This window comes from Callospermophilus lateralis, chromosome 14 (assembly GCF_048772815.1).
Source record: "Callospermophilus lateralis isolate mCalLat2 chromosome 14, mCalLat2.hap1, whole genome shotgun sequence".
In the NCBI taxonomy this organism is placed as follows: Eukaryota; Metazoa; Chordata; class Mammalia; order Rodentia; family Sciuridae; genus Callospermophilus; species Callospermophilus lateralis.
In genome coordinates, this window is record NC_135318.1 from 18,322,964 (window position 1) to 18,341,391 (window position 18,428).

The 18,428-nt window shown below is 37.3% G+C and overlaps 1 protein-coding gene across 5 annotated transcripts in view; it reads left to right on the forward strand.

The window, feature by feature from the left end:
• Ncoa1 (nuclear receptor coactivator 1) overlaps positions 1–15,511 on the forward strand; it is a 232,400-nt gene extending 216,889 nt beyond the window's left edge. For 2 of the 5 annotated variants that reach the window (XM_076834033.2, XM_076834037.2), the window contains 3 exons: positions 3,605–3,788; positions 9,070–9,159; positions 13,212–15,511. In XM_076834033.2, the coding sequence (XP_076690148.1) occupies positions 3,605–3,788; positions 9,070–9,159; positions 13,212–13,382 (445 nt within the window). In that variant the 3' untranslated portion in view covers positions 13,383–15,511. Of the gene's footprint in view, positions 1–3,604; positions 3,789–9,069; positions 9,160–13,069; positions 13,127–13,211 lie in introns of all 5 variants that reach the window. The other 3 variants (XM_076834035.1, XM_076834036.1, XM_076834034.2) reach the window with 3 other exon arrangements.
• The last annotated feature ends 2,917 nt before the right edge of the window (positions 15,512–18,428 follow it).

Sequence of the window (18,428 nt, forward strand, 5' to 3'; positions counted from 1 at the left end):
TCCTTGTCAGGAGTCAGGCTTTCATCCATACCGTTCTACCTAAAGTGTTCTTGTCAAGGTGGTTAATCTCCTCTACCATGCAAAGTGCAATGCTTGTCAATAGCATTTGACATACTTAAGCATTTAGCATCTTGAAATTCTTTTCATTGGTTCATTTACTTTCTGGAGCGACTTTCTCTCTTAAGAAAGACAACTGTCCTCCTACCTTAGTCTCTTCTGTTGGAGACCATCCTTTGTTGGGAGGTCATCTCCAGAGTTCATTCTAAGACCTCTTCCCCATATCCACTCACTTATTTGATTGCTTTAATTTTGTCCCTCTTAAGTATCTATCTATATGCTTATTACTTACCATATTTAAATGTCTAACCCAGTCAGCTCTCCTAAGCAACATACTGTAGATCCAGCTGCCTAATTGACATCTCTACTTAGAAATCTTAATCATAACATGACAAAAACTAAAGTGAGTGCTGGGGATCTAGTTCAGAGGCAAAGCACTCGCCTAGCATATACTAGGCCGTTGGTTCAATCCCAGTACCAAAATCAAAAATAAAATATCACTATGGTGATATTCTCCTAAAAACCCAGTCTTTTACTACTTTTCCCCATCTCTCTCTTTTTTTTTTGGGGGGGGGGGGTGCTGGGGATTCAACCCAGGGCCTGGTGCATGTGAGGAAAGCACTCTACCAACTGAGCTATATCCCCAGCCCATTTTTCCCCATCTCAGTAAAATGATAACTGCATTCTTCTAATCATTCAGAAGAAAACATTTTATCTTTCTCTTATATCTCACATCAAACAAATAACCAAGTCATAAGCACTTCTTAGCATCTTTCCCTTTTTAAACTATGGAACTCTCAGTAAGGACTCTGTATAAATTAGATATGGATGGAACCATCTCTGTAATATGCAAGAGGAATACTTAACATACTATAATGCAAGCCACCAACACCTTTTTCTGGACCATTGCAGTAGCCTCCTGTGTCCTGCCTCTACCCTTGCTATACCATAGCTTAATCTCTACATGGTAATCAGAGTAGTGTTTTTAAATCATGAGGCAGTATGTCATACTTCACTCAGAACTCTCCAGTGGCCCCCAACTTACTCAAAATACAAAAGAGGGCCTGTAATGCCCTGCATTATCTTGTTCCTGGATACTTCTCTGACCTCATCTGTTATTCTCACACTTACTCAGTTACACTGGCTTCTGTGTATTCTTCTGTTGCTTAGATGTGCCACATCCATTGCAAACACAATAACTTTGCATTTTTTTAGTCCTTGGGCTAGAATGTTTTTCCCTTTAGTAGCTACATGGTTTGCTGGCTCTAACTGCAAGTTTCTCCTTAAATGTCACCTTATTAGACAAAGACATTAAATGTCACCTTATCATACTTCCTTGGCCGTCATTTCTAGTTTGGTTTGTTGGTTTGTTTGTTTGTTTTGGGGGGTGGTATTGTTTGGGAAGGGTTGGATTTTTGGTTTTGGATTTGTTTTTTGAGGTAGGGTTTTGTATGCTACCATGCCCAGTTAATCATTTCTGAAACAATACTATTTGCTACCCTTGGTCCCTCCTTTATATTTTTTGCTTCTTCATCAAAATTAAGACCTGTTTATGATAGTTGATTTGTTTGTAATCTAACTAAAATATAAGGATCTAAGAGTAAGGTCTTTGCTCTCATTTACTTCTGCATCTCCATCCTGTGAAACAAGTAGCACTTCACATAACATCTATTATAGAAATCAGTGCCAAAACTCCCTACTCCTAAGTTACTTCTTGGATTCATATTAAAATGTGGATGAGAGTTTTTGTTGTCTTTCAGTAGTTTCTATGAACTTTGATTTTTCCAAATAATTTAGGAAAGAAAATAATCACCACTAGCTCTTCATACACTAACACTTGCTTATTTGGTTCATGTGTAGATTATTAGTCAAAATAGGCAGTAAATCTTACCATTTTACTAATAGAAATAGTGACCACTCATTATCTCTACCACATGGGGCAGGGTACCTCAAGGAATATGCTAAACGGCTCTTGCTGACAAATGACTTTTCCAGGACCTAGGACAGCGATTCAGGATTCTCACAGACTTCTTTTCTTCCCTTGATGGATTAAACTAAAATGGAACTATTGGCAGTAGTTTGAATGAATTTAAGCTAATTTATAGTCTCAAAAATAAAAATAAGCATGTGTGTGTGTAATCTGGGTGGGGGGGTGGCAGGGGGGTTAACCAGCGATTGAACCCAAAGATGCTAAACCACACAACCCCTGTCTTTTTTTTTTTTTAATTTTGAGACAGAGTCTCACTAATTGCTTAGGGCCTTGCTAAGGCTGGCTTTGGACTTTCGATCCTTCTGCCTCAGCCTCCAGAGTTGCTGGGATTACAGGCATGTGCCACCACACCTGGCCCAAATATAAATTTGAAAGGAAATTAAGTCCTAAACATTTTTTCAATGAATATGATATCACTGTTTTTGAAGCTTCTGCATGCATTGACTTACATAGCCTTGTGCCTTCACAGTGATGATTTATGTATCAGTTGACAAATGAGCATTGTCTAAGGCAGAAATGTTCTCATTAGAAAATAAGCATAAATTAATAGGTTTTTTTTATACCTTTATTTTATTTATTTTTATGTGGTGCTGAGGATTAAACCCATTGCTTCGCACATGCTAGGTGAGTGCTCTACTACTGAGCTACAATTCCAGCCCCTAATAGGTTTTTCTCTTACCTATAGTTGTGGGAACACTGTTCTACAAGCATAGTTGTTCAGACATTAATGATCTACTCATGCATTATTGAGCATTTCCTAAGAATATAATTTTCTGTGAGCATATGTGTTTTATAATTATTTAGAGGAAGAATTTGCTACTTTTCTTCAGATAATAATATACTGTTCTTGGTCTTTTAATTTCAGTATGATTACCTTAATGTACTAGAAGCTGTAAACGTCAGTACTTCCTGCTTACCACTTGAGCTAATAAGGAATAAAGAAGCCATTATGGGGGAAATCACTTTTGGAGTCAAATTCTCCAGAATTAACAGTTGACTTATAATCATAAAATATTTGATGTTTTATAGATCTTATGAATAAAAGAAATCATATTATTTTCCATTAGATGTGTGTATTTGTATCACTGAGAATTTTCAGAGTTCAGTTACAAAGTTTCAAGTTGAATTTACATGGGTCTTATTCTACCTACTGATAAAACTGTCTTCACATTTGAGATCTTTGGTATAACAACAGTCCAGAACTTGATCATGAAGAAGAAGTCAGTAAAACAAACCATCTGAAAACATAATTGCCTTGTATTTTATTTACTAGAAAAGAGATGAAGTTATCTATGGTCAGTCCTGAAGAAATAATTACAACTTAAAACAAGCTCTTTTCAGTTATTAAACCCATTGAACAGAATTCAAATGTATCTGAATTTGATTGAAACCTGATATATTTTAATAAGATACAGTCTTACATGTAACTTAAGTATATAAAATATTTTCTTTGGAATTGTTTTGTCTAATAAATTTTCGGATGAAAACAGAATCTAGTTACATTATTCGCATGTTAATGATCAGTGGATGTAATCTGGATTGTTTTTGAGTTAACAGTGTGTTCAATCAAGCTGTCCAGAACCAGCCTACACCTGCACAGCCAGGAGTGTACAACAATATGAGCATCACCGTGTCCATGGCAGGTGGAAACACAAATGTTCAGAACATGAACCCAATGATGGGCCAGATGCAGATGAGCTCGTTGCAGATGCCAGGAATGAATGCTGTGTGCCCTGAGCAGGTAAGAGCCATAGCTGGCACACTTGCCACACACATACCACAGTACACCACAGTTCACTGTCCATTGGGTATGTTGACAGTAACCAGAAATAATCTTGCTTCTTTATTCTTTCTTGACATCTCTTGATCATCACTGACCCTTAAGATATACAATGGAAATTTTGATAGACTTTATAAATAAGGCTTTAGTTTCATGAAATTTTGGTGTTGTAAAGTAGCATATGTATTGGCTGTTATATTCTGAATACATTTTCTTCATTTCCACCTTTAATTCAACAAGCATTTATTCAGCTTACTGTGTATAAAGATACCTCTGTGAGACTATACATATTAACATATTAGGAGACACAACTAAACTGATAGTCAAGTTGAGTAATAAGACCAAACAGTTGGATAGGAGGTGAACCCCCAGAGGACCATACATATTAATATCAGATGAGAGGTATGTACAGTTGACTGCTGAGTGGTGAAAAGGAAAAAGGCCTAGTCAGGAAAAGCACTGGGGAAAAGTTGCCTACAAAAAGAGAACTGAGGGCTGGGGGTGTAGTTCAATGGGAGGGTGCTTGCCTAAGGCCCAGGGTTTAATCCCTATTATCACGAAAGAGAAAGAGAGAGAGAGAGAGAGAATTGAAGAAGAAACATTCAATATTGGTTATTACAGCAGAGCCTAGGTTGGAAGAAAGGTTGAAAATCCCAATGAATATGAAAGAGAGATTTATATTTAGAACAGAATTTATATGATAATATTCTTGGGGATATTGTATGCCATCTATGTGTTTGGAGTTTGTACTAGAGCCTCCTGCAGGTTTTTAGGAGAGAATGATTAAATTCAAAATGATATTTAAGAAGATTATATTAGAGTAATTTCAGGTGCTTACAATTCTCATTCATGTAAGCAACCATGAAGTAAATTGTGGTGATGAGGCTACTACTACCATGCAGTCATAATTTATAGCAATTCTTAAAAATATGTAAACATTGATTATTTTTTGTATAAAGTTCCTTTTTGATTGATTATTTAAATTTCATATTTCCCAGTGATTATATAGTAAGCCTAAGGAGGTTAGCAAGGACAAAACCAGTAACTTAGTGGGATCCATATTTTACAGCAAATTAAAGGAACTAAATAGGATTTCTTCTTGTCCTTGTTGTTATCTTGTTGTAATCAGTTATTACAATTATTCCTGATCTTCACTACCTTAAAAAATAATAATAATAACATGAATTGGGTAAAACTGTTATATTTAAAGTGAGTTTCTTATATAGTTGGTCTTGCTTTTTTTTTAGTTGGACACAATACCTTTATTTTATTAATTTATTTTTATGTGGTGCTGAGGATTGAACCCAGGGCCTTGCATGTGCTAGGCGAGCGCTCTACAGCTGAGCCCCAGCCCCAGCCTCATGGTCTTGCTTTTTTATTCAACTCGGCCATCTGTGATTTTTAATTGGAGTGGTTGGTCTGTTTACATATAACGTGCTTATTAGTATGGTATATCCCATCTTGTTTTCTTTGTCTTAACCTTTTGGCTTTTGTGTGTGTGTAATTAAATATTTTTATTCATTTTCTCTCTTTTTGGCTTATTAACTATATTTACTTGTTTTATTATTGTAGTAATTGCTTTTGAGTCTATATTAAATATCTTTGATTTACCAGTCTACCTTCAAATAATTCTAAGTAACCTCATATATAAGATCCTCATAATCGTATATTTTCATTCCTCCTTTCCTATGCTGTGTTGTTGCATTTATGTGATATATGCCCCACAATACATGTCATTATTTCTTCTTTGAATAGCCAACTATATTTTTTCAAATTTGAATAAGAAGTTTTTTGTGTTTACTTCCAGTTTTCTTCATTTCTTTGTATAGTTTTAGACTTCCATTTGGTATGGAAGTTTCTTTTGCCCGAATGTCTTCCTTTAATGTTTATAGTGCACATTTGCTGCTGTTGATTCTTTTAGCTTTCATTTATCTGAAAAAAAGTTTTTGTTCTATGTTATTTTTGAAAGTTCTTTCCCCTGAATCCTAGGTTGGCAGTTTTTGCTTTCAGTACTTTAAAGATGTTATTCTACTGCAACCTTCTAATGAGATATCTGCTATTATTTTTCTTTGTTCTTCTGTACCTTATTGGTTTTTTCCCTCTCTGATTTAAAATTTTATCTCTTATAATTCATTTAAGCAATTTCATTATGACATGTTTTCATATGATATTCTTTGTTTCTCATTCATCAAATTTGGACAGTGTTAGTCATTCCTTCTTCATTTTTTTTTTTCTGTCAACTCCCCTCTTCTTCAAAACCTCATTTCACATGTAATAGAGCTCTTGAAGCTGCCCATAGCCCCCTGGGTTTTGTTGGGGAGAGTGTTAGAATGAAGTTCAGTCATTCTTTCCTCTACATGTTTCATTTTAGATAGTTCTGTTGCTGTAGCTTCAGGTCCACTAATTTTTTCTTTTGTAATGTCTGTTCTGTTTAGTTCAGGGTATTTTTCATCTCAGCAGGGTTTGTTTGTTTTTTATAGTACTTGGGGTTGAATTCAGTGGTGCTCTATATCCTCAGCCCTTTTATTTTTTATTTTGAGGCAGGGTCTCACTAAATTGCCCTAGGCTGGCCTCAAACTTGCAAATCTCCAGCCCCAGCATCCCAACTATCTGGAATTACAGGTGTGTACCATTGCACTTGGCTGTTTTGTCCAGTTTTTTCAATGGATTCAGTCAGGAAGATAAATATGATCCCTGTTCCTAATAGACGTGAATGCATTGAGAGAAAATTAGCTTTTTTTAAAAAAGTATAATCTATAAAAATATACAGAAAAGTATACAACTCAATGAGTTTTCACAAACTGACCACATCTGAATAACTACCACCAAATCAAGAAACAGAACATCACCAACACCCAGGAGGTTCTTCTCATGTTCCCTTGCACACACTCTGTCTCCACAAGGAAAACTGTCTGTATTTAAAACAATGTAGTAAATTACTAAACTTTTATTTTTCATGCCTTCCTTTTTTTGTCGGGAGATTGGGGGGTTTTTTGTTTGTTTTGTTTTAATTTGTCTTATTACACATGACAGTAGAATGTATTTTGAGATGTGATACATAAATGCAGTATAACATCCCATTCTTCTAGTTGTACATGATGTGAAATTATGTTGGTTGTGTATTCATATATGCACATAGGAAAGTTTGTCTGATACATTCTACTACCTTTCCTTTTTCCATTCCCCCTTCCTTCCCTTCATTTCCTTTGTCTAATTCAATGAACTTCTATTCCCACCCCATATTGTGAGTTAGCATCTGCATATCAGAGAGAACATTCATTGGGCCTTTTTTTTTTTTTTTTTTTTTTTTTTTTTTGAGGGTTTGGCTTATTTCACTTAGCATGATAATCTCCAGTTCCATTCATTTACCAGCAAATGCCATAATTTCATTTTTCTTTATGACTGAATAGTATCCCGTAGTGTATATATACTACATTTTTAATCCATTCATCTGTTGAAGGGCACCTAGTTTGGTTCCATAGTTTAGCTATTTTGAATTGAGCTACTTTAAACATTGATGTGGCTATGTCACTGTAGTGTGCTGATTCTAAGTCCTTTGGGTATAAACTGAGGAGTGGGGTAACAGGGTCAAATGGTGGTTCCATTGCAAGTTTTCTGAGGAATCTCCAGATTGCTTTCCAGAATGGTTGCACCGATTTGCAGTACCACCAGCAATAAATGAGCGTACCTTTTCCCCTACATCCTCGCCAACATTTATTGTTACTTGTATTCTTGATGTTCGCCATTCTGACTGGAATGAGATGGAATATCAGTGTAGTCTTAATTTGCCTTTCTCTGATTGCCAGAGATGTTAAACATTTTTTTCATATATTCGCAGACCAATTGTATTTCTTCTTCTGTGAAGTGCTTTTTCAGTTCTTTTGCCTGTTTATTAATTGAATTATCTGGGTTTTCATTATTAAGTTTTTAAAGTTCTTTACATATCCTGGAGATTAATGCTGTATCTGAGGAGCAGGTAGCAAAGATTTTCTCCCATTCTGTAGGCTCTCTCTTCACATTCTTGATTGCTGATGACGTGATTCTATGTTTAGAAGATCAAAAAACTTGGGCTGGGGATGTGGCTCAAGCGGTAGCTCGCTCGCCTGGCATGCGTGTAGCCCGGGTTCGGTCCTCAGCACCATATACAAACAAAGATGTTGTGTCCGCCGAGAACTAAAAAATAAATATTAAAATTCTCTCTCTCTCTCTCTTTAAAAAAAAAAAAAAAGATCAAAAAACTCCACCAAAAAACTTCTAGAATTCATAAATGAGTTCAGCAAAGTAGCAGGATATAAAATTAACACCCATACATTAATTGAGTTCCTATACATCAATGATGAATCAACTGAAAGAGAAATCATGAAAACTACCCCATTTACAGTAGCCTCAAAAAAAATTGGGGAAATCAATCTAACGAAAGAGGTGAAAGACCTCTACAATTAAAACTACAGAACACTGAAGAAAGAAATTGAAGAAGACCTTAGAAGATGGAAATATTTCCCATTAACAGTATAGGCAGAATTAACCTTGTCAAAACAGCCATACTACCAAAAGCGCTATACAGATTTAATGTAATGCCTTTTAAAATTTCAATGACGTTCTTCTAGATATAGAAAAAGTAGTCTATGAAATTCATTGGGAAAAATAAGAGGTCCAGAATAGCCAAAGCAATCTTTAGCAAGAAAAGCAAAGAAAGAGGTATCATTATACCAAACCTTAGATTATACTACAGAGCTATAGTAACAAAAAGGGCATGAGTATTGGCACTAAAACAGACATGTAGAGCAGTGCTACAGAATAGAAGACACAGAGACAAACCCATGTAAATACCGTTATCACATATTAGACAAAGGCACCAAAACATACATTGGAGAAAAGATAGCCTCTTTAACTAATGGTGCTGTAAAAACTGGAAATATGTGCGTAGCAAAATAAAATTAAACCCTTATTTCTCACTCTGCACAAAACTCAACTCAAAGTGGGTCATGGACATAGGCATTAGACTAGAAACCCTGCAATTCATAGAAGAAAAAGTAGGCCCAAATCTATATCATGTCAGCTTAGGAACCAGCTCCCTTCACAAGACTCCTAAAGCATAAGAAGTAAAATTGAGAATCAACAGGTGGGATAGAATCAAACTAAAAAGCTTCTTCACAGCAAAGGAGATTGTTTTTCATTGAAGAATTTGGTATTTAACTTAAACAACATGCTTGTAATTTGGCCTTATATTTGTCTTTAATAGATAAATGATCCAGCATTGAGACACACAGGCCTCTACTGCAACCAGCTTTCATCCACTGACCTTCTCAAAACAGAAGCAGATGGAACCCAGGTCAGTAAGAAAATGCTAAGTGTAGAGCTGTCATATGTACTCTAGACACACAGAGGACGCTTCGTAGCATCGTGATTTAAGAACCTGACCTTGGAAGTCAGACCTGGGTGTGAGTCCTGGCCATACTTTCCTTATTTGTGTCATTGTGGGCATGATACAGAACTTTCCTGAGCTGCTGTGTAACCACAGAACTAACAAGATACCTGCTTATAGGATTGTTGAGAGGTTAAATGAGATAAGCTTTCAGAGGATTTAATAGAGTTCTTAGAAAGGGTAGGTAGGGGAATCACACAGGTGGCCACTCATTGTTATTGTTTAAGTAACAGTGCTTAAAACTCATCTGTAATAAAAATACTCAGAAGATCTAAGTAAGTTCACACTAAACAGTGTCTGCTATGTGCTCTGCCTCCTTAGAAGTATGTTTCTGAACAGCACAAACAACAAATGGCCAAATTTTCTGTATTAACCAAACTTAGAAATTTTGGAGGTTTTAATTCACTTTGGTAATTTGGGTTTCATCTTTATCTTAAGTTTTTTTTAACATAGGTATTTTGGTGTAGATGAGATAGAAATATACATATCTTCCTTGCCTTTTGGGTGAACCATGAGAAGAAGAGAAGGAAAAAGTTTTATTGTAAAATTTATGATTTGCCAGGCACTGTGGTAGGCACTGTATGCTTTATCTCATTTAAGCCTCACTGTAACCCTACAAAGGAGGTAGTGTTCCTTTTCTTCACAGATAAAGAAACTGAACCTGAGAAGGTTTAACTATATGTACCACTTACAAAACTACAATGAGGAGGAGCTGAGGTTCAGACCCAGGTCTCTCTAACACCAAAGTTCATGCTGTATCTGTCACATCACTTAGAGCCTGTTGAAAGATAAAACATATAGACACATGTACCTAAACTGTCACATAACCAAAGAAGGCAAACTATCAAATTTATGTTACAAGTAACAAGAGCATAAGCATTCAAAGAAAGAAGAAATAGGACTGAGGACAGTGGAAGAGTTCTTGCCTAGTACACAAGGCCCTGGTTCAAGCCCTATTGCTACAAAGAATAAAGAAAAGAGAAATGACTGAGATGTTCAGAGAGAATTTACACAGGAGTAGGCTGAATTGGGCTTGATGGACAGTTCTCAGGCCAGGAGAAAGAGAAAGGTCTATGTAATGATTGTTAGAAGCCAGAATAAGGGTAAAGGACAGGGAAACAGATATCTTAGCATAGTCCTGGAAAACAAAATCCACTGAAGGTAAAAAGTTCGTAGTAAGAATTTGTAGGAATCAAGATTGGTACAGTAGATGGGGACAAATTTCCAGCTTCCTTGAATACTGAGTGATCTGGACTTCATCCTAAATAAACTCATACCTGAAGGAGAACACTGATAAAGCATGCTGGCATAGGCTTTATCTTGGGGTGGAAGAGGTAAAGGAAGGCCTGCTGGGCAACTGGCTTAGGAGGAGAAAGACCAGGTAGGAGGCTATATCCAGAGTCCGAGCTTTATGAAACCAAACTTCAGTCCTTTGATGATAAAGAAAGGGCTTTTTGTGATTGAGGAATGAAGATGGTCTTCATTTACCAGAAGTCTTTGAAAATCTCATGCTCACAGAGTCATGTACTGTGTAGCATGACAAATTAGTTAAAGCAAAAAAACCAAGCTGTAAGTTCTGAATCTGGGATAGTATTTGAATTGAAGGAAAAACGATGCTGGAAAATCTTCAGAGGCTGGCACTCGCTGTCACCCCATTCTTCTCCCCTGGCAGATCTTCGTCTGCTGTGTAGGCTTTGCCCGTCTGTGAAAGAAGTCCTTGAGTCTTAAGGCATCCTTTTTTCTAAGTAAATGTTCAAAATGGATGAAATGTGTTTTAGAGTTTTGTTTTGTTTTTTTAGGTTTTTTAATTTCAAAAATAGACTATCTAAAAATACTCTTTTACTTTTTTCTAAAGAAGAAGAATTTTCTCTCTAGTCTATTTTAACATGCTTTTCTTTATCAGGAGTGTTTTTCATTATTTGGGGACAAAAACACATTAGGCTTTAACCCATTATTTCATATTTAGGAATACATAAACATGAAAGTTATGTTGATTTAAAAATAATAGCTGAGCCCAGGTATAGTGGTGCATGTCTGTAATCCCAGTGTCTCGGAGGCTGAGGCAGGAGGATTGCAAATTCAAGGCCAGCCTCAGCAATTCAGCAAGGCCCTAAGCAACTTAGACTTTGTCTCAAAATAAGAAATCAAAAGGACTGGGGGTGTGGTTTAGTGGTAAAGCATCCCTGGGTTCAATCCTCAGTATCCCCCCCACAAAATTTTTTAATTGCTGAAAAAACACTATTGTTTGTGTTTGCACGAAGTCTCAGTGGCAGAGTCTTCTTTCTGTTGTAGCCCTTCATGATACCTCTGTTTGTCTCTGTGAATTTATATTTGCCAAACAGAGATCGGAGTGAGGGAGGTAGAAATGCAGGGACAGATGTATGGAAAAGGAGAGAGGACTGGAGAGGACCAGGGGCCAGCTGTACTGGGGAGGAGGCTAGACAGGAAAGAAGAAAAAAGGATTGCAGAGAATAAAGAAGCAGGAGGAGGTGATAGGGGATTGTTCACCTGGCAGAGAAGAATGCCCAGGTCAAATCCCAGAGGAAAAGTAGAGATGGCGGTTACAACAGCAGTTTAGTGAGGGCACAGAGGCGGCTAGAAAGCAGACATAAGACAGTCAGTGTGCTTTAGATACCTGAGAAAAAGCTCAAAGATGAAGCATATAGGGGCAAGAAGCAAAACCTAGGAAACTAGGAAAAGAGCAAGATGAGGAGAGAAACAGTGCTAATCTAATCTAACTAGGGATTTAATTCATTAGGCACCACAAAAACACTACTCAGGGTCTGCCTTATCTGAGTGAGGATGTATGTGGATTAAGAATAAGACGCTACTGGCTAGACTGATACAGAAAGTTGGTAGGACATGAAGACTGGTAGAAAACAACTTTTACTCTGTTTAGAGTAGAAAGCTTTTCAGAGGAGTGGAGTGTAATTGCCAAATATTAGTGATAAATGACAAAAAAAACTCATCTAAAATTCTTTATGAACCTATTAAACATAAGGCACCAGTTTGCCAAAAATTGGAGACACTTAGATGCCTTAGAAGGCGTTTCTATTCCTGCTCTGGAGCATTCAGAAGTGTGATATCGGCCTTAATCAGTTCTATTAACAACTTTTTAATAAGCTAGTTGGTAAGACTAACTTCTGGCTTTATTTTCCCAATAGAAAATGTTAGAACTATGAAAAATTGTGACATTTTCTAAGGAATATATGTATTACTACTGAAAGTAAAGGGAAAATTCACACTGTCTTCAACTAGTAGATTTACTGTTATTTTTAGATCATGTGTTTAAGGAATTGTCTATCAGGAAAAAAGTCAAATATAAAATTGTTCAAATGATAATTTGTTGTAATTCTAAAGCTGATATGTGAGGAGCTATGTAATAATATATTTAGATACTACACAAATCTTCTGGACATTAACCTTAGTAGAATGCTGATGTCCTGTTACTAAGTTGTGGTGGGTTTATTTTGCTGATACTGGGTTAAAGCCCTTAATTTCTCAGTGCCATCATAAAGATTTTTTATCCTACTAAAGTCATCTGTAGAATGCTTTTGAACTGGTTTTCCAAATAGCGTGGTTTTTTTTTTTTTTTTTTTTTTTTTTTTTTTGGTTTTTTTTTTGGACCCACCACAAGGTACCATACTCTGAAACTGGGCTTTTCCCAACCTTGGCAATATTAGCAATAACACTCACTTTCAGTGTTGATGGCAACCCTGTAGGGGTTGACATGACCATTCCAATTTTTATTTTATTTTTAAAGTGTGAACTTTCCAGAACCCTGAGCAAAATGAGTGCAGCGATTTTCTTTTTGTAGGACAAGAAGACAGAAGAGTTCTTCTCTGTGGTGACTACAGACTAGAGGAATGCTCTAGTGAGTTTCCACTTCAAGTAGTACCCACTCATAAGCCGGGGGGGCAGACCCTTCTGTCTAAACACATCTTTTATTTGTGTTCCAGCAGGTGCAACAGGTTCAGGTGTTTGCTGACGTCCAGTGTACAGTGAATCTGGTAGGCGGGGACCCTTACCTGAACCAGCCTGGTCCACTGGGAACTCAAAAACCCACGTCAGGACCACAGACCCCCCAGGCCCAGCAGAAGAGCCTCCTTCAGCAGCTACTGACTGAATAACCACTTTTAAAGGAATGTGAAATTTAAATAATAGACATACAGAGATATACAAATATATTATATATTTTTCTGAGATTTTTGATATCTCAATCTGCAGCCATTCTTCAGGTCGTAGCATTTGGAGCAAAAAAAAAAAAAAAAAGAAAAAAAGAAAAAAATGTTCACTTTTGTTGGGAGATTGAGAGATGCTTTTGTTTCTTTGTAAAGGCCTTGGATATTAGAAACAAGGCAGAACAGTTGGACAATCTATTTCTTGAGCCAAATTTAATTATTCTTATTTTTGTAATCAGTCATTGGCTTCTTATCTGGATGAAGGCTTTTGAAGGAGAACCAAAACAACAAGTTCCAAGGGGAAGACGAAGCTCCACCTCGCTGGCTCAGTCCTGACCCTGCCCAGGAAGATAGGCCCATGGGGCTTTGCCTGTGTCCGTCCACCAAAGGCTGTCACGTTCCTCAAAACCAACAGCCCTCCCTACCCCAACCCCAGGCAGCTTGTATGTACAATCAGCTTCTTCAAGCAACTCTTTATCTGTTGGCTTCAAGATAATATTTTGCCTCCACATATGTACCCTTTCTCCTTTTTTTAAAGATGAATTTAAACCAAGATGCCTCCAGGAAAGAGGATGATATTCACAGAGGAATCCAAAAAATACAGTTTGGGAAAAAATGCAATAATTTTTGATGAGATGGGTGAAGGACAAGATGTGAGTTCTGTCAATTATTATAGATACAGTTTCCTGATGAAATCCGGCGAAAAAGGCAGCCTGTTCTTTCTGCTTTTATTGTATTAACAGCTGAGGTAGCTAAAGTTATTTAAAATAAAATTAAATTTATGATTCAAGTAGCTTATTTTTAATCTCACTGTAAATATATTTGATTTCTTGTAGAAATTGATTTCTTTCTGTTTAATTTTATGCTTTTAATATCATATTCTTGATTTTTCTAAATTTGTGTGAAATATAACATTGATTGAATTGCAGTTAAATTTGGCTAGTAATATTTCATTATTTTAGCAATCATGATGCCATATGTGGATTTACTTTGGGGCTCGTATCTCGATGTGGCACTGCCAGAAAGAGCCATTCCAGCTGAGCTAGAGCAGACTAACCCAGAGTGTCCAGGATCACCCAGCCAGAAATGCACATGCCGCTTGTACAGAGGGAAATTAGTGCTCAAAGAAAATCTGCTGTTTTTCTTAGGTTGACTTTGGGAATTTGAGTTTCCATCTGTGCAAATATAAATTTCTCTATCCTACTCTGAGGCTAATTGGTACCATGTTTTCCCTTTGTGTCCTGTCATTCGGCCACGTCCCATCTCATCCTGCTCTCTGAGAAAGGAGCCAGTGAACTGACTTTCTAGTTCTAGAAGTTCCACCACAGGCCAGGAAAGCTTGAGAAAGCATTGTGTGGAAGAAGCAAAGTAGACCCCCATCACTCACCATTACCTGCATCCCTGGGCCTGTGAACGATGACAACACTGACCTTCTGCACCAGCTACCTCTGCTTGCGGCAGAGAAAAGGCCATAAGAACCAACATGGATGAGGAGCATGGACTCAGACTTCAAGGAAGAAGCCATTTCCCCAGGTCCTCCTTTCTGCATCTCACCACCCCTAGTTTCAGATAACTCCATTGAACAGCATCTATTCGGAAACTATACCGAATTAAAAAAAAAAAAAAAATTGATGGAAGGGCTCACATGGGTAGCAACTATGAAACAGAAATAGGACACTCAGTCAAAAACATTATCTCTTTTAGTTTTTCAGAAAATGCATCCTTGATTTCATTAATTTCCAGCTTGAAAGCCCAGCCATATTACTCTAGTCCCTACCAAACTGCTCTAGGAGGCCATTTCCATTGTTTGTGATATTTAGATGTGCAGACATCAGGAAGTTCACCCTTAACTTCAGCATTCCAGATGAAGTTTCCTGACTCAGTGCTTTTGCATAAGGAACTAGAAAAGAAAAGCAGTAAGGAAAATTGGAGATGCTAGCATCCTTCCCCATCCCAACTGCACCTTAAAGTATGCATGTCACCTTCAAGGTTTTATAATTGCACTGTTTGTTTTATGTATGTACAGATTAAAATTATTGCTACATTTGAGGAAAATAAAATTGCTTGCTTCTATGTAATTCCTGTCATTCCATAGGAAATTCACTTTTCCAGCTACTGAATAGAATCTGTTTAACAACCTCATGGGTTGCCTCTTCATTTACAGGGAAGAAGTGAAACCTACAGTCTGCAGGAAAATACCACAACCCAGAATGACTAACAGATAATGAAAGGATAATAAAAGAAATGATTTCTAAAACCTAAGATCCCTAATGCCTAAGATCCTCGAAGTCACCCTAATAGGAATCATCTACCCAGTGAAATTGCAAAGATCAGGGTGAAGTTGTGGTAGGGGTCTTTGAGGAAATACTAAGTTGGCCATTTATCCAAGGAGTAAACACTCTGGCCCTGTGTCTTGCCAGGTCTGCTTCAGGCAACAACACTTCAGGGTCACAAAATACCTTGTCTCTCTGTATTCTTGGTCTTTTACATACCAACATTAATTGATAGAGATGTTGGACTTCACTTGGGTGATAATGCATTCTATGAAAGTTAAGCCCTGTTTCTTATTTATGTGTTTTTAAGGCAGCTGGAATCAAACAATGTTTAACTAAGTGGGGAGGTAAGCAAAGGTGATTCCAGAAGGCAGGGGGCAGTCAGATTCCCACACCCAAATCCATACAGATTTGGTAGCTATTGTCTGACACCGTATTTATAGAGGAGCCCACCTTTTTCCCTACAGTTGTAATAAGATAAAAATTCTACTTCTCTTGGGCTGGGGTTGTAGCTCAGTGATAGAGCACTTACCTAGCATGTGTGAGGCACTGAGTTCGCTCCTCAGCACCGTTTTGATTATTTATAAATAAACAAAATAAAGATATTGTGACATCTACAACTAAAAGTATTTTTTTAATGCTACTTCTCTTAGATGAGGCTGAATACTGATGTAAAGTTAGCCTAAGACAGAAATGAAGAACACATAGAATCAGTTGAGGAAAAATTGAGATGAGGGTAGAACAAGGAAACTTCACTTTCTTTGTGATTTTTGTGTAAATAGGTTCCATTCCTAAAGAAGATCTTAGAAACTATTTAGGCCCTGCAAAAGAAAAAGAAAGGACAATTGTTTGCTTATAAAGGCAGTTGCACTGACTTCCATGTAGACCCTCACTGCTACCCTGAGAAGAGCACCTCCCCCTTGAATGTTGTGAGTAATGCAGAGCATGCTTGGTCCTTGGCCATTCCTGTGCTTCTGAAGAACTTGGTGATTTAATTAAACCCATTAATTCTTTTTATTTGGAAAACTGCCAAAGGAAGCATTTCTCCATCCATAACCCTTTCTGCCAGCATTAAATTAGTTTTCTTTGTATATTTTATTTTCATTGTCACCAGAATTCATTTAACAAGATTTGAGAGAAACAGTGATTTATCCTTGTTCACTCATTCAACACCTTTTTATTCTTTATCTAGGGCTCCATGGACATGGAAGGATCCAGACAGAAATGAACCCTGCCTTAATGGAACTTATATTCACATTTGTGGGGGTGTGAGGATAGTTAGAAGCATGATTGAGTTCAGTGGTGCAGAGGAGAGTTCTAAGTTGCTTTGCTAGTGAGACCATGTCCTTGGTCAAGGCAGGTTTCCTTGTGAAAGAGATGGTATTTTAGGTGACATTTGCAGGATAGTGCAGAAGTAGCTCAGTGAAGAGTGAGGATAGTTAAGAAAAACAGCGTTATGAAGGCCTAGAAACAGGAAGGAGCTCCAGAGAACTGGTTTTTAAATTGTTGGTGTTTTGAGCTCTCATAAACATGTTATTACAATTCTGTCAGCTGGATAAACTAGAAAGGAATTGAAGTCAGCCTTTGGCTCCAGGAAGAACACACGCTAGTTTTGGGATCCTCGTTTGGAAATTGTACTAGCTGAGCTATGGCCTCTTCCATAACTGGCCCTGTCCAACCAGAAGTACAGGCTTCTATTTCTTCACAATCAACTGTAGCTGATAACTATTAAGAAAATTAAGAGGAAATGAATTTTCACTGTAACAATTTCTAAAATCCTTTATGTACATTATTCTCAATCCTCCACAGAATTTGAGAGAGTTGTAAAGACAAAACAATCTCAACACAGTTATGACACCAGCATCACTGCTGATCAGTGGAATTGGGACTCGAAGCCACATCTTCTAATTCCAAATTCTGGATTCATTATCCTAGATTATATGATTTAGGAATAATTTTGAGTCAGGAGAGTTTAATATCATTGTGTTACATTAGGCAGTGCTTTCTTATGTGAGGTAACTTATTAAATACAGCTTTGAAAAGAGGGGATCTAATCCTTCTCTGGAAGCAGTCAGAGCCTGCTCTTGGGCAGCCTCAGTTAAATGGGCTGATCTTTGGCATGTGGTCAGCAGGGTATCCCACTATAGTTTGGGAGAGAAATTCTGTCTTTCCATATTTAAATGGAATGAAAAGGGGCCTCCAATGAGATCAGTGTAATATCTTTAGCCTAAAAGAATTTTAGAAGATAAGGTTCCCTGTGGGGCAGGTATAAGAACAGCTGACAGGTCTGGGAATGTAGCTCAAAGCCAGAGAGCTTGCCGTGCATGTGCCATGTAAAAGGCCCTGGGTTCAGTCCTCAGCAACACACACACGGATGCTTTTCATGAGGCAGAGTAATTGTAGCGTCTACAATTCTTCCTAAGATATAAGGTTTCTTGGGTCATACTTGGGGGGTATTCACTTTTCTCTGGCTCTTGATCTTCTGCAGACAAAGAAACTTTCTCCCATGCTGTGGAGTTTAGCTATGGTGTAACTATATGTGCTTGTGTGCAAGCTCTAGTCATTTGTACAACCAGCAGAAGCAAGCAGTGCCTATAGGTACTGCTTGAGTTTGTTTAGCAACCTGGAGACATTGGTTTGAGAACAGAAGAAATAAAATGTTAAAAGGAATATTCTATGAGGAATATTCTCCTATGAGATTTATCTTGGTTCCAGTGTCCAA